This window comes from Styela clava, chromosome 2 (genome assembly GCF_964204865.1).
Source record: "Styela clava chromosome 2, kaStyClav1.hap1.2, whole genome shotgun sequence".
In the NCBI taxonomy this organism is placed as follows: domain Eukaryota; kingdom Metazoa; phylum Chordata; class Ascidiacea; order Stolidobranchia; family Styelidae; genus Styela; species Styela clava.
Genome location: NC_135251.1, coordinates 30,370,083 through 30,387,193, shown reverse-complemented (window position 1 = coordinate 30,387,193; position 17,111 = coordinate 30,370,083). Strand labels below are relative to the sequence as shown.

The 17,111-nt window shown below is 36.5% G+C and overlaps 1 protein-coding gene across 1 annotated transcript; it reads left to right on the top strand.

The window, feature by feature from the left end:
• The first annotated feature begins 5,197 nt into the window (after positions 1–5,197).
• Positions 5,198–16,782, top strand: LOC120336685 (small ribosomal subunit protein eS24-like). The gene is made up of 6 exons (XM_039404419.2): positions 5,198–5,288; positions 5,492–5,557; positions 9,859–9,971; positions 10,590–10,686; positions 16,240–16,353; positions 16,695–16,782. Exons 1-6 carry the CDS (start codon positions 5,286–5,288, stop codon positions 16,698–16,700), a joined length of 399 nt encoding a protein of 132 aa, XP_039260353.1. The 5' UTR covers positions 5,198–5,285; the 3' UTR covers positions 16,701–16,782.
• Positions 16,783–17,111: the final 329 nt, after the last annotated feature.

The following is a 17,111-nucleotide window of genomic DNA, read 5'->3' as shown; positions in this document are numbered from 1 at the left end:
TTGTAAAGAATGACATTAGTCTTCAAGTTGTATGGGTTACTGAGGCCGTCAATGTGGTCAGACTGGCAGACAAACCCGATTCCCACTGGCTTCAGTGAGCTGAGATTTGGGAAATTCAATAATTTTGAAAATAGCAGGTTTACAAGCTTATAAACGCGGTATGGCTGCAACAAAGTGACTATAACACTCGCTAGTCACTTTGGGTTGCAATTGACAACGATCACCCGGTAATTTTGTACAATCAAAGTTTTCTGTGAGGATACGAAAATTCCACGGATGAATTAGTGTTGTGATAAATGACGGTATAAGAAATATAGAAGCATCAGCTACATTTGGACTATATTGCGGACCGAAGCGTTAAACATAATGTTTATGGTGAACAGAAATTAATAGTATCTATGCATAGGATTTTGAATTCGATAAGTCCCGGTCGAAAGCAGGGTGAGGCGACACGTAAAGGGCTCAGAAGTCATCGTCGGTTGTTTTTTTTTCGACCACAAAATATATATATATAAAAATCATTTTGGTGAAACAAATAATGCAATAAATCGTACAATCAAGCTTAATCAATTTTAAGAGAGCAATACTCAAATATATGGGACACGAAATTCAAAACGAATGGACCTTTTCCTGAGCATCGACCTCCGTGTTTACTTCGTGACATTGGCCAATCAGCAAGATGTAAAACGTGACGTAACAATGCTCCCTTTTCGCATCCGCTCAGACACTTTTCTCATTCGGACAGATTTTCAGGCGTGATCGTAAACATTGCCTCGTTTTCGCGTTTTTGAACTCTATTCGTTAGTTTTCAGTTGTGTTTAGGAAATTTGATTATAAATCAGATAATTCAATGATCACTCTGTCTTCCTAGGACAGGGGTGGGCAATCTTTTTTGGCTCGCGTGCCAAAATCGGTTAAATTTAACGACTAAATTCTTCCGCGTGCCGACCAAAATTAAAAACATATCTTTACTATTTTCAAAGCAAACATACACAATAATAAACCTTTTAAACATGTACTGACAGATTCACTATTCGGGAAAATATCAGTCCGACAAATAGACTTGATTACTTTTCTTTATTCTATATCAGTGAGACCTTTGCTGCTGCATTGACGCTAATAGATTTTTTATATTGGGTGTATATTTTCTACCTTTCAATAAATACACGGATACCGGTACTGGTTTCATCTTACAGGTTACTCCTATTACGAGACTTAATGAAGTTCATAACTGAGAACAGAGGTTCACAAGCATATGTAGATGAAAATATGTAGAATTGTAGTGCAGTTGCAAAGTTTTTAAAACACAGAAAATTTTTGGGAATGGCATCCCAATCACGCAAGCAATAGTTCGTTTTGTGCACTTCTCTCTTGTTACCTTCCCTAATCACTTATATTTCTTTCGAAATCAATTTATAACAGTAAGTTAGCAGGTGACTATTTCGCGAGAGCTCACTCATTTGTTACGCCATAATTTATTCTTTGTAGCCATATGTCATGAATGGACAAAAAGAGTTTTATCACAATTCCTACAAGGGTAACTAGTGATTCTGCAACTCTGCTTGATCATATGTGTACCAATATATTTGAAAAAACTATTAAGCCAATCGTGCTAGTTGATTGCTTGACTGATCACTTCCCTATATTTTGTAAAAAACTGATTTGCCACATACCCTCCCAAGCATTTCACAGACATGAAGCGAGATATGAAGCATTTCAACCCCGAAGTATCTTTAAATGAAGCTCAAACTGTGTTTAATAGTGGAACTTTGCCCCCACAAATTGGAGTTAATGGAGGTTAATGCAAAAACCCTGGATCACCCCAGTTATGTTACGCTCCGCCAAAATTTGAGATAAACTGCACAAATCGTTATTTTTAAATGGCTCTGATGTTGAAAAGCGTCAGTATAAAGAGTACTCTAATACTCTGTCTCATATTAAAAATAGGGCCAAACATGACTACTATGCTAAATGCTTTGACAAACATAAAATGATGACATTTGTGATCTTTTCAATAAATATTTTTTCCAAATCGGACCTTCTCTCGCTTCCTCGTTTTCAAATAATGATAAAAACAAGTTTTTAAGTACCTAAATCCACCTAACAAATCTTCCATGTTCCTGGAGGATACCACTCCTTGTGAGATTGCAATAGCTATTGATTCTCTTAGCTATTGATTCGCGGAAAGGCTAAGGGGCATGATCATATCCCAATTTACATGATCAAACTGTTGAAGACTATTATTAGCCCAATTTTATGTAGGTTATTCAACACTTCTATGTCTATAGGAATCTTACCAAGCCATTTAAAAATTGCAAAAGTTGTGCCTGTGTATAAATCTAGTGAAAAGGATAAGGTGTCATATTATCGTCCTATCTCAATTTTATCCTGCCTTTCGATTCTCTTTGAAAAATTATTATTGAAAAGAAAAAATTCTTTTCTGGACAAACATTCAATTCTGAATAATGATCAATTTGGTTTTCGAAATGGCCACTGCACATCACATTCCATTCTTGACATTGTTAGTAAATATTATAATTATAGAAGAGGGTTTAGTAGGCTGCAGTATATTTTTGGACTTGAAAAAAGCTTTCGATACCGTGGATCATAGAATTCTAATAAGTAAAATGAACCATTATGGTGTCCGTAGAGTTGTGAACAAATTATTTGCTAGTTATTTATAAAATAGAAGTCAATTTGTGTGCTTGACCGGTTTCGAATCCAGGAGAGAAAGTGTTTCTGTTGGCGTCCCACAAGGCTCAGTATTAGGACCAACGCTCTTTCCAGTCCATATAAATGATATAATCAATGCGACCAGTGCTCTAATTAACCTATTCGCTGATGACACCTGTGCTACATCCTCTGCCGCAAATATGGCAGACCTGGAACAATTAGTTAATAAGGAATTAGTTAATATATCTGAATGGCTTACTATAAATAAGCTGACAGTGAACCCTAAAAAGACACTAATCATGTTAATTAACTGCAGTAAAAACACAGATGCTTCAAGCTTTATTCCAAAATTCATCTTGAAAGATTCTGTATTGACTACCTGTAATTCGGTCAAGTATCTTGGTGTGACTTTGGATAGTAAAACAAATTGCCATATGCATATTGACAAACTAGCGGGCAGGTTGTCCAAATCTATTTAATGCAATGACTAAATTAAGACAGGGTCCGGTATTCGACACAGTCTAGGACCAATCTACAAAAAAATGAACAAAATTGCGGATTTGTATAAATTTGAAGTTGAGAAACTCATGTTTCAGTTTAAATTCGGTATGCTACCCATTGCTTTTGATAACTAGTCTACTTCACTAATTGTAGTGATGTACATAGTTATAATACTCGCTCAGCTGGAAGAGGTTCTTATTTTGTTAAAAGGACTAAATCTAGTCTGGCACAAAAGTCTATAAAAGTTGCTGGTCCAAACATCTGGAACAATATTCCTGATTCAATCAAAAAATCCTCATATAGCAGTTTCAAGAATAAACTCATGGAATACTCATTTTTCCTTGATACTTATAGAAAATACATGTGACTGTCTCCAACTAAATTAATAAGTCGCTATTCATTCCCAATAAATATGTATTTCAAACCTGGGCTCAGCTAATTCAGTAATCAGTAATCAGTATTTTATTTTATCACCACATCGAAAATACACTTTTTACATACGAGGTCAGGAAAAAAGATGAAAAGTTGCATTCCGCGGTGAAAGGAGTCGCGATAAACCAGAAGTGGTTATCGAGCAGCGACACCCATGAAATCAAATAGTCTAGCATTAAATTATAAAAGTAAAAGTAGAAATGAAAAAATCATTGAATCATGATAAGAGTAAAAATACTAACACAAATAGCATATGAATATATTTGCGAGACCGGACATTTCCGGTATCACTAGAAGAAAACGACTCCGAGCGCCAACAGACAGATAACCATGTCAACTGCAGGACGGATAATCCAAATAGCTAACAAGATAATCCAAAGAGCTACGCCCAAATATATGGACACATCTGTTCGCAGTACAGTACGGTTTACCGTACCGTCGGATCACAGTCTACAAATATATTCACACCAAGCAAAGCAGTACAGTAGGACACAGAATGGCGTCCGATGACCACGGACCGTCCGTTTAATTTAGTTATATTGGGCAACTCAAAGAGAAGTTGTTGTATTATGGTGTATTTAAAGCTCAATTGTAAGGGAACTATAAAATAGTCATCCAAGCTCCTAAATTTTCTTGGAGGAGATTATGGAGGAGACTTTATTTCCGCCTCACTTTTTCATATTTCAGTCTATGACTCTATGTTCTCAAATCTGTATATTTGTGATAATCGTTCAAGTGTCACAATTGTTCATATTGGAAAGAATTTCTTATTTTTGTTCATACAACTCAAATCATCATTCATAACCGTCATTCTCATAATCACTGTTTTATAGTCACTTGGCTATGCAAACTATAGTGCAAATGGGGCATTGAGAGATGCCGACGAAATCTTATATTTCCACCTTGTAGTACATGGGAATTGGTCAATAGGATTAAATGTAATATCCTGATAGGGCCAAATATTTCCCATTCATGGCCTGCCACTTCCTTATTTGTATTAGATGGAATATAAATGTTTTTATTAATACCCAAATCTATAAAATTTGGGCAAATATTACTCGAACTCCAAATACCTATTTGTCATTTAAGAACAGACAAAACCCTTGGTCAAGTTTCCTTTTTTCCCCCAAAGATACAAAATTCCAGAATTCATAAACGCTTTATAATAATAAGTATTTTTCTTGTGAACTTATTTCAATTGGTGCGAACATGGTGGGAGCTGACTCTGACGACCGCGTGGTCGTATCGCTCCCTCCAGGCCATACCGAAGAAACGTTATTCCTATTGCTTTATTATTATTATCATTGTAGCCTATCTATGTTTTTTCTGGTTACAAATAATAAATCTCTCTCTCTCCACTTCCTAAATGGTTGTGTTCCCCAATTCTTTTGGCACAGTGGTCGGCAACAACGTTCCCTCTAAGCTGCGGGCCGCACTTTATTGTCGGCTTTCGTTCTTCCGCGCACTGCATAAGTAATGAAATGTTGTTTTCTTACCTATTTTTCCGCGCATATCTTTTTTTGAAGCTCACATGGCCTTCTATTCTAACCAAGCTCTTAGATTTTTTACAGTACTTAAGAGCGCCCTCTTCCGAAAAAAATAATCAGGTTATGTTGCATCTTGGCTGAGGAACAAAAAGTCGCGCCGGTCCTTTTACATCGAGCATCTGTGTAGTAGTCATGGTGGGTTGTTTTCGCTTTTTCAAATCTTGAATAATCGTTATGTTCTATGGGGTGTTTGATGTTTTTGTTTTTTTCGAGGATAATGATTTCAACTTGAAATAGCATAAAGGATAGATTTGTTTTATGACGAAGCCAAAGTTAACATTTAAAGTCGCCCGCTTTATTGACGTTGTCTGAATGAATATTATGGTTGCATTTTTCAGTCTGGTGCTGTCACAATTCGGACTCGGAAGTTTATGACCAACCGGCTTTTGCAGAGGAAGCAAATGGTAAGTTTTAATGAAAAGAATTATCTCACTTTCTACAGTCTGACAGTTCTCTAACTGTACTTTCTATAACCGTTAAATTAGGTACTGGTATGGGGTCTGGTATAGTTTAGTACCACATGTACTTCTAGTTGACCTGGCTCAACAATTTTTGCATATGTCAATCCTAACCCCCACCTGACTATGTCACCGAAAAATTACGTCATTTCGACGTCACAGTGGCGTCATAAGGCCCACCGAAGTACGCGGATGGTCGTCCAAAACGCGCAGACGATCACCCGAAATCGAGCAAGCAATTTCTCTCGTTTTCTCGTCACAACGATCACGATAGGAGAGAGATCGCCGGCTTTAGCAAGTTCGTTATCGGCGGCGCAGATGACATTTCGGGCGATCGTAATTATACTTCGGCAATCCCTATGACGTGATGGTGACGTCGTAGTAACGTAATTCTTGGATGGCATCAGGTCAGGTGGGGGTTACAGTACGGCACACTATCCCGAATGCGGATTTGCGTCTACATTCCGGAAGAGCCAAAATATGAATAGGCGTCTGTGAAACGGGGGGCGTCGAGTCGTCTGCGAGCTCGATGCGTGAGAACGTCAGATGTCTGGATATGACGTCAAAAAAGTCACGCACAGATCGGCAGTTCGGCACGGCTCTCGAATTTTGCTAATTTGATTTTCGTTTTTCACCGATGTATACTGACCTATTTATGGTTAGATATACGATGTATTTCTGAATCGTTATATTCAGTCTACTGTTGGTAGTGCCTAATTAAAATAATGTCGCGTAAATGCAAACGTCTGTGAATAAAATAATTACTTTTAAATAATATCAAGAGATTACAAAATTAGGCGTTTCGATTAATACGTCTACGAGTCCAACTAATTTTATTATAAGTGTTTGTGGCTACATGACATCGTTTGAATTGTCGTATAACGAAGTCAAAACGATGCACGATATCGAAGTTTTTTTTTTCAATAGTTAAATTAATATCGATAGTGAAACTTTGTATGCCCGTTAATACCTGTAATTACAACAATTTAACATAGCATCTTCGGTTATTTAGAACTGAAACTTTCAGAACGCACAACGATTACGAATTACGATATCATTTAATAATTATATTCCAGATTTTTATTTAAATTTGAGCGTCAACAATCCATAGTAAAATAAAAGCCTCGATGATTTATTGGATTAAACTATTTTGCCAATTTGATTCTTGTTTTTCACAGACTACGCAAGTTGATCATTTGCGGCATACGAATGCATCAATGCGGCATTATATTAATTTGATTTTTGTTTTTCACCTATCTATTCTTGCATAAATCACGCAAATTAACATTTGCAGTATATGATTGCCTCGACGTGGCATTGAATTAAAATATTCTCGTATTCCGTATACTTCGAAGTTAAACATTCGCGACACATGAATGTATCAATCCCGCATTATATTAGTTTGAATCTTGTTTTTCATCGATCTATACTAGTATAAATTACGCAAATTGAACATTTGCGGCATATGAATATTGAATACATCGATGCGGCATGATATTACATTATTTTGCTAATTTGATTCTTGTTTCTTGCCGATCTATTATTGTGTAAATTACGCAAGTTGATCATTTGCGGCATATGAATTAAATTATTTTCGTTTAGATTAACATTTGTGGCATATGAATGCCTCGATGTGGCATTGAATTAAATTATTCTCGTATACCGTAACTTTCGAAGTTAAACATTTGCGGCATATGAATGTATCGAGGGGACATTATATTATTTTGAATCTTGTTTTTTACCGATCTATACTAGTATAAATTATGCAAACTGAACATTTGCGGCATATGAATACATCGATGTGGCATTATATTAAGTTATTTTGCTAATTTGATTCTCGTTTTCGCCGATCTATTCTTGTATAACGTACGCAAGTTGCACATTTTGCGGCATATGAATGTCTCGTTGCGGCATTAGATTAAATTATTGCTTTAGAACTAATTCATCTAATGCTATATCGAGGCATTAATTTTACTGTTTATCGATTGTGTGTTATCAAAATGTAATTTTTATTATCTCTGATCCATTTATTATCGTTAACACGCCATCCTATCTACATTGAAAATGAGAGAAACACGGCACGCCAAAGTTTACGTCGAGGATCGGCCGATGCGTGCCTGCGTGCGTCGATTGAAATTCAGTGACGTCACACGCCGTCAATCGTTTTTTGCTCATTTCTCTCGAACGCACATTTTAAAATTTTTTTTACATCGGTAGATCTGATTATTTTTTCACGAGGAATTCAATGGTGATGGTTTTAGATTGCGCTTTTTGTTAGTTTACTGCGCAGCTTCAATTTATCGATATCGGGAGACAAAATCCGCCAGACGTCCATCGAAGGAGGGATATTCGATCACCGTTAAAATAGGTTTCTCTAAAACGAGAGATTGTCTCTCGATCTGTAAAGTGTGCCGTACTGGGTTAGGAATAGCATATGCAAAATTCGTTATGCTACGCCCTCCGGAAGTACTTGTGGTACTAAACTATACCAGATCCCCGGTATGGTACCAGCTCAGCACCATTCTGCCTTCGGACCGGTACCAGTACTGAAATAGCTGCGAACTCAATCTTTTGTCTATGTATACAGCACCAAGATTAGGTATTGTTCTAAGGATCATGTGTAAAAACTTATAAAGGTATCCTTACAATGATAAAAGAAGTTTGAGTACCTAGTGCCTGTTGCTGTCAGGCTGTAGTCAGGTAATGCCTGAATGCTGGACTGGTAGTGCTAATGTTGATTTTTCGGGTTTGGTATACAGGTATAGGCTAGTTCAGTACCACATGCTGACATGCACTTCTAGTTGGCCTGGCTCAACAATTTTTGCATATGTAGGCCTAATTCCTAACCCCCCCCTGACTATGTCACCAAAAAATTTCAGTTATGGTATTTTTATTTTTGTTTTTATCTATTATTTTATCGTCTATTGCTGATTATGAAGTCAAAATAAACTTATACTTATACGACACCATAGTGGCGTAATAAACACCCCCAAAGTGTACGAATGGTCGTCCAAAATGCGCAGACAATCACACGAAATCGAGCAAGCTATTTCAGTATTTCTCTCGTTTTCTTGTCGCAACGATCCTGATATGAGAGAGACCGCTGGCGTTAGTGAGTTCGGTATTGTTGGCGCAGATGCCATTTAGGACGATGGTAGCTATTCTTGGCAAGCTCTATGATGTGATTGTGACGTTATTTTTGGATGACATAGTCAGGTGGGGCTTAGGAATAACATATAAAAAATTCATTATGCTACCACCACCGGAAGTACTTGTGGTATAAACTATAAGCGTAATAAGGCTTTCCAAAGTATACGGACTGTCATCCATGAAACATGCAGGGAATCTACTGAAAATGAGCAAGCTATTTATCTTGACGCTAGTGGTCCGGATAAATGCACTCAAGCGGATTCAATTTTGCACGCCGAAAATTTGCAATTGCTCACCAATGAAAATCTGTTAGAATGGTTTTTAAATCAATAATCCAGTAATATAAAGATGCTAACAAATTGTAGCTCCACATTATTGTTGACTACATACTAGCTTGCAAGATTTGGCCTGATCGAAAAACGCAAAGCAAAAAAGACCTTTGCTAAAAATTCCGTGAGAATGGTTATGGGCAAAAAGATTGCTAGATTTCTCTCCGACGCTGGTCAGTTACGGCTCTGATTCAGCGTATTCTTCATCCAATAATTTTACGCAAGTACACTCCCAAAATTAATGACAAAATGTAGAAATAATGTCTGGGTCAAAGGTCAAACTTCCCATTTTGCTCTGATTCAATGTGTTTTCTATCCAAAAATTTTATGCGGATGTACTGACCAGTACTGGTATCTAAAGTCTCACGCGGGAATTTCCAAATGCATGCCCGATTTCTTGTTCGAAAAGGCCATGAAATCCAGACTGGGTTAGAGAGAGTTCATTAATGGTGATGCAGGTGCCATTTCGGGCGATTGTAGCTATACTTCAGCAAGCTCTATGACACGATTGTGACGTCGTAGTGACAACATTATTAAACAGTATAGCCGTGTGGGGGTTATGAATAGCATAATATGTTAACTGCATATTATGCAGTAGGGCGCAGTTCTCTGATTCCAAGAATAGCCTCCACATTGAAAAACATCAAATATACCAGCGAGTGCAAACCCCTTCTTTACTAGACTGAGAATGCATAAAAATTCAATCAATCTGTCATTAACTGTACAAGCAGCTAAAATTATAAATTGACATATTGTTTTCAATTTCAGGTCGTTGACATTATACATCCAGGTAGACCAACTGTTGCCAAAGCTGAAGTTCGTGAGCAACTTGCCAAAGTGTACAAGACAACTTCTGATGTTGTTATGGCGTATGGATTCAAGTAAGCTCAGACTTATTTGGTGGATAATCATTCTTGCCATAATTTAGGGCAGATGTTGAAAGCCTACCGTTCATTCAGTGTTTCTTAACCTGGGTTTGGTCGAACCCCTGGGGTTGGGTGAAGCTGTACCAGGGGTTCGACGAATGTCCTGTGAACCTGCGGTGTATTATGAAATACTTCTATTTCTGAGCCAATTAAATATGTAAAAATAACTATAAATTAAGGCAGATATCCAAATTACAACATTCGGACCATTCATAGAATAGCCTATTTATGTGTAGTATTACGCTGATAAATGTTTTATAAGACCTGCCAATGAGAGACGTCTCGTGCTTGGATGTACCTTGGTATGACCTCATTTTTAGATCTCTTTAGACTGATCTCCCAAGTATTCGATATTATATAAAAAAAATATTTGATTTGATTCTGAAATTATCAGGTAATCGAGAATGTGATGAAATACTGTCATCCCCGGCTCCCCCTAATACAGTCATGGACCAACACAAGTTGTATAACAGCATCAAATTATTAGTAATGTTTCATGGAGTGGTATGCAATTGCAAATAACATCTCTTCATCACAGAGGGCCAAAATTGAAAATAACTTCTTTATCTTAAGGACGCAGTTTGGAGGGGGAAGAACAACTGGTTTTGCATTAATCTACGACACACTGGATTATGCTAAGAAATTTGAGCCTAAGTACAGACTGATCAGGGTATGTTCTTTTTTATATGACTATTTATTGTGCTGTTTGGAACGCTTGTACAATTTGATAACAATAAGATTTTGTGATTTACAATCATGGAAAATATATGCTTGAGTATCTTAGAATTAGTGGCCTGCGTCATATTTTGGAATTGGAAGTATATTTATTATTCATTTTTCTGTACCAAAGAATGATATGGGGAAGTTTGTGCAGCATAGCACAGCGGAAATATTACCAGTAAACACTTTTTGTAAATAATAAATACATCTTGATCAATTGCATTGGAGGAAAGATTCATTTCCACATGTGTTCCACAAAGTGCACCAGTTTTCTTTAGTTAAACAATACTGCATGTTCGAAAAACAATGAGAACTTTTAGCAGTGCTTGAGCTGCTGTTTGGTACAAAGTTTTGTACTACATAACCAGTAGAGTAGTAGATTTACAATAGTAATTGTAAATTGCCCCTGTATAAAATGAGCAACCCTAGTGATTCCGTTTCGTATTTTGTCTTTAAATACCAAGTCTCTGAACTAGTCCAAGTTGAGCTTCATACAATAAACAGATCAGGTTGGACCTATCCCATGTCTGTAAGATTCCATTGTTTACCATTTTGCTTTAACAAACCAGGTATTGTCAATAGACCATAGTCATTCAAAACCCATCCTACGCGCAAAAATAAAAGTGACGTAAGCAAAACAATTTTAACATTAGCTCTTATGGGGAATGGGATCACCAGGGCAGAAATTTGCATTTTTTGTGAATATCTTTCGTTGTAAACGTGGGCAGTTTTGAATATGGAGTAATTTTTAGATGTTTTTCGATATTTTTATTACAATAAACATGGTCAAGGTTTTTTATGATCGTACATTAAAATTTTAATGGACGGGGTGCTTCCGCTGACGTTTTCCCTCTTAAACCAGGGGTGACGAACCCATTTGCTATCGCGGGCCATTTTATTATTCACCGCTCCCAACTGCATACCATGATTTTCGCTTGTAATCTTGACCTGTATCGATCAGGTTTCGTTTCGAGTGGCGACCGCTCGGTCCGGGTTTTCGAGATCCAGATTTCAATTCGAATACAGCAACATTTTTGACTCGAATGTTTTGATCGACTGAGGTATCAGTGTACTCTTGTCTATCTTTACCATACCAAAAGTTGTAGTCTGTGATATTTGAGTACAGATTTAAGAATTTTCTTAATGTTGATATCTTGAAAATAATCTTGGTTGGTAGCATTGTGATTGAAGCGCAGTCAGTGTCGCAACTGCTGATCAAATTTGTATAATTAGTAACATCGCAAAAATACGAATCAAAACTAAATATAATCGGGCAGTTTAAAACACTTTTATGGCTGTGGATTGCCGTGATATGTCGTAGTATTTCTCTTGTCGACGCAACCGCAAGTTGCATTAATTTTCAATTAATAAAGCAAGACATTATAAATAGACTCGGATTAGTCGTCAATTGAATACTTTGCGCAACTTCAAAATCATTACCCGACAACACAACATAGCGGGGAAAAAAATTATCCGTCAAAAAAGTGAGTGAGCTTTTTCCACAAGTGGCCAGTCTAATTGCGGTGATAGTTTCCAGATTTCTTCCGATTTACACCTCCCCTTCCCTTTTGGTAATTCTGAAGGCGCACTTGAACGTATTTCAAGTCTTATCGAACAATTATTTCGAGATCTTTTGGGCTATTCCAAGTGACACTACAGGACAATTCCAGAAATTTTGCATGTTGTTAAATTCAATATATTTTAATATTTTCAGCTACATGTTTTGTTTCATTGTCCAATCAGTTGCTTTATTGAATATGTAAAAAATTGCACAAAAGTTACACCCAACCTTACTTAGTAGATAAAAAAAATATAGTAAAATATAGCGTGACACACTGACACTACAGGACGGCAAATCCACCATGCACTAACAGTACGTTGTGTCGTGCTGTAAATTTTTGCGATGGTACAGTAGGAGCCCATAATATTTTCTGGTGCAGTAGCTGAACCACCCCTCTATGTGTTGCTCAAGTTACTTAATGTAACACTGTAAATCCATGTCAATAGTGTGCATATTGTATGTGACACTACAGGACGTGACACTACGGACATTTTTCCACTTCGGAATAGCGGCATCTATCATCTCTTGAAATTCTGGTAATAAATCGTTAAATGGGTGAAGAAATGTTCTACAGCACTGCAAACATTCAAACTTTATTAACTTAAATCCAGTGCGTCAATTCCATATGAAATAACTGTACCACACAATCAAACACTTTGTGTCAGGAATCATCACAAAATATGTCAATTATACCAAAATTTCTACATTCCAGGCCATTTTTTATAAACCATCAAAAACCTGGGTGAAATTTTAAATTGTTCGATGAAATGAATGCAGTCCGATAAAATTCCAATGTCTTTTGATATCAAAAATAAAAAAAAATTACTTTCACTACACTTTTTAAAAAATTGATGGAATTCAACTTTTGCTTGGAATGACCCTTTTGCACAAAGCCCCCCGCCACAAAAAAAAACCTCCGCCTTAGAAATAATCAAGTTATGGTTTTAGGTTGAGGGCTATGAATGCAGATTGTGCCGAAAATTCAATGCTAAGACAATGGTTATTTTGGTAAAGGTATCGATGATCCAACAAAACAAGATGTACTGAAAATGGCCTTTCCAGTAATATAAGTCATACGGTCTCTTCTGTTTTCTCGGTACAATCGCTAAAGGTTTATGACTGCAAGCTGAAAATACATTCAATCGCCTGAATGCTTCGCGGGCCGCACGAAATTCCTTGGGCCGCAGGTTTGTCACCTCTGTCCTAAACCATGACATTCTGCCAAACCATTGTGGTCTGTAAAAATATGCGTGCCAACTGCTGCGCTAATGTAGCCTCGGGTAATAGGTGCTAGGCGCGTTCAACATTGACAGTCTAGAATCTATACCATTTCATTCACGTTTGTTTACTGATTCATGCATTTATACCTGTACTGTAAGCCATAGGTTCTCAAAGTACTCCGTACGGAGCCCCAGGGCTCCGCGAGAGAAACCCAGGGGCTCCGTGAGCTATTCGATTACTCTTCGAAATACTGACTCAAAATTTTGTAACTGTTGAAAGAAGCAATAACAGCGTTGATAAAATCTGACAACAATACAGCCTCGAAATATGGTAAAGAGGCTGAATTAAAAATGACATTATTTATAAGCAGGAGCGCTGCCAGGATTCTTAATAAGAGGGAGGTGGTTCAAAATTGGAATCGGAAATTTCCGCGCAACATTCTTAGCCATTAAAAAAACGGATAACGAGATTTCTGTTGCGTAAAATATTCAATCCATGACCGATGCGAGCATTCAACGTGTCTCTTCGTTATAATGTAATTGTGATCATCGTTACTCAAGTTTGATTCGAGATTAGTATTAGTATTACTTAAATGAAAGAATACTATTCTAAAATAACATAAAATATGTAATAAACTGCCAACAATAAATAAAGTGGAGTCGTATTTTCGCGATCTTGGGATTTGTCAAACTTGATTTGTTCTTTCGCACCTGAGAATATTTTTCAGCAGGATATCGCCGTTTAAAAAATCACAATGTCTGGGCAAAATACGAACAATTAGAATTTATTTTATTGCATTTGGCTCCGTCGGTAGTTTCAGAATGGAAAAAGGTACATCGTGGATCGCGTGCACAATTGATTGCGTGCGGCTTCGTCGGTAGTTTCAGAATGGGGAAAAAAAGGTACATCGCGCGCACAATTGACTGTGTTTCGATTTCGCAGTTACTACGAAGAAAACCTAACATAACACCAAATTTTGTGATTTACAATGTCTATAAAAGCGTTTTCAATCTGAGGTGAGTCTGCTGAAGCCAAACGTGTGATCTTCCATTTTAAGTTTCAGTTTTAATATTTTAGAATGCCGTTTTTCAATCAAGAAATTTGAGTTGCGGATTTATCTCTTTATTAATTATAATTTTTAATATTTCGTCGCAGATGACTATTATATGGTAACATGTTTTTCACATTGAACTCATAATTTCCCACGAGAACAAAAAAGGAATTAACGTCGTCATTGTGTAACAATACATGTATATGCCGAGGGAAATTTTTGATTTAGGGAGAATAAACACCGGCGTAAAGATGTTCAAAACACGCCATGCTGACGAAAAAAATGGCGATTGTAACAAAATAAAATCGCGCACGTTATTAGCGGCCTGTTAAGTCTTCCAAAAATGTCAAAAGAGAAAAGATTCGACCCCTAATTTATTAATATGTTCGTCAAGTGTCAAATTTACAGCTTTAGTATAAAATTCAGATTCATTTATGGCTTGTGTTAATCCTATTAAAAAAGGTTCAGCATTTTAAATAAGTAAAGTACTTTTAACTTGCCCAGGAATATTAATCTGAAAGTAACAATTTTAACATTTATCTTGGGGCTCCGCGAATAATATTCAACTTTTCAAGGGCTCCGCAACACCAAAAGTTTGAGAACCCCTGCTGTAAGCAACCATTTACTGAGGGCATACTGACGTGTTATTTAAACTACCGGTACCGTACAGTACCAAGGGGGTGAAAACTAAAACCTAACAGAAATGTGAGCCAATAGGTAGAATGAATTGTATACAATCAAAAATAAATACCTCCAACCTATTACTTCAATTCAATGACATTACAGTACTGGTATACTAACTAGGTTATAAAACATGTCAGCATGCCTTCTGAGAAAGGTCGCTCGTTGTACCGGTAGGATATGTGCAAAGCCAGTAAAGAAAAGTAAATCTGACTGTATACGTGAATGTGAATAAACTCCCATTTCAGCTAAACTTAACGCCAAACCTGGTATGTTGAAGCTCATATTTCACAAACTACAACGCGTTGGCAGAATGTCATGGTATAGTGAGAAAGACGCCAGCAGAAACACCACGCCCATTAAAATTTCAATGAACGAATATCAAAAATCTTGACCATGTTTATCATTGTAAAAATATCAGGCAAGATATAAAAAAAATGCATAGGTCCACAATGAAGGATAACTAAAAAATTAAAAAAATGCAAATTTCTGCTCTGGTGATCACATTCCCCATAAGAGCTAATGTTAAAATCGGTTTGTTTATGCCACTTTCATTTTTCGCACGTAGGATGGAATTTGAATGACTAAGGTCTATTGAGGATGCCTTGGTCATGCTGAAAGTACTGTGAGAAAAGCAATAGTAAATTGGGCATGGCTTGGATCACTTTAACTTCTATAAATTAAATAGAAATAAACCCAATCAATTCCAAACTAAAAAATGTCTAAATCGAGTCATATCTTATTCAAAGATATGCTTAAATTTAGGATTACATGATTATCATTATCGCAAATCGGGGACCCCCAACCATGTATTCCCACAAATAAAGATTGCTTATTATATTCTATGCAGTTAATCTTGGTTTTTAGAATAATTCAGCATACATTCATCTAATTTCACTTTTGAGATCTGACAGTCTAACGAAAAAAAGATTTCAATTCTGTTGACCAGAAACACTCTTTAATAAGAATATAATTATTGCTAATTTTAGCAAAAATTAGCTGAGCCATCTGGTCGGCCATCTCGTAAACAGAGAAAGGAAAGGAAAAACAGACAAAAGAAAGTTCGGGGAACTGCAAAATCCAAGGTTGGAGCAGGAAAGAAGGTAATGTCAATTAATGAGATTTTTAGTCAACCCAAGGTTTCTATATTTCATTCTGAACTATTTTTCAATAAAAAATCTGACTTCGTCAACTGTATAAAGAATGGTAAGAGTTTACATCTAGTGTTGAATTGCAGCAACATGAAACATTTTAGGATGTTTTTTTTTTTCGATTTTTCTATGAGAATTGGGTAAGGAAGCCGGGATGATTCATCTGATGGTCCTTGAACTGTTTCATTCACTTTATCCATTTCATAGTACCTAATAATGTGAATATTTCCATCATTGTAATTGTGTCATCGATTATATCATTCTCATGATTTCTTTATATTTTCGTTTTGCAGAAGTAAACAGTGTATTGCAATGGAGATGCACTTCAAATACTTTTTCTTGTTTACTGACATATGACAAAAATAAAACATTCAAAAACTACTTCGTTGTGTTGGTTGAGTGGATTAAAATATTCCAGACTGTTTGCATACCTGTTTTTAAAAGAAATATCTCAGAATTAAACCCTAGATCGGTAGTCCCCATCCTGGGGGTCGCGACCTGACGTTTTAATACTTGGTTGTGTGGATTTTTCATATCTATATACATAGAGTATTTATATTATTGAAGCATTTATAGTAGTAGTTTAGAAATTTTGGTGGACTAATATTTTGAGAGTCAGAAACGAACCTTCGAAAACTGCTGTGGCTTTCAGAAAATTGAAGAGTGATCTTGAATTGTATTTTGGTTTCATTGTGAGCTGTCTAGTTCTA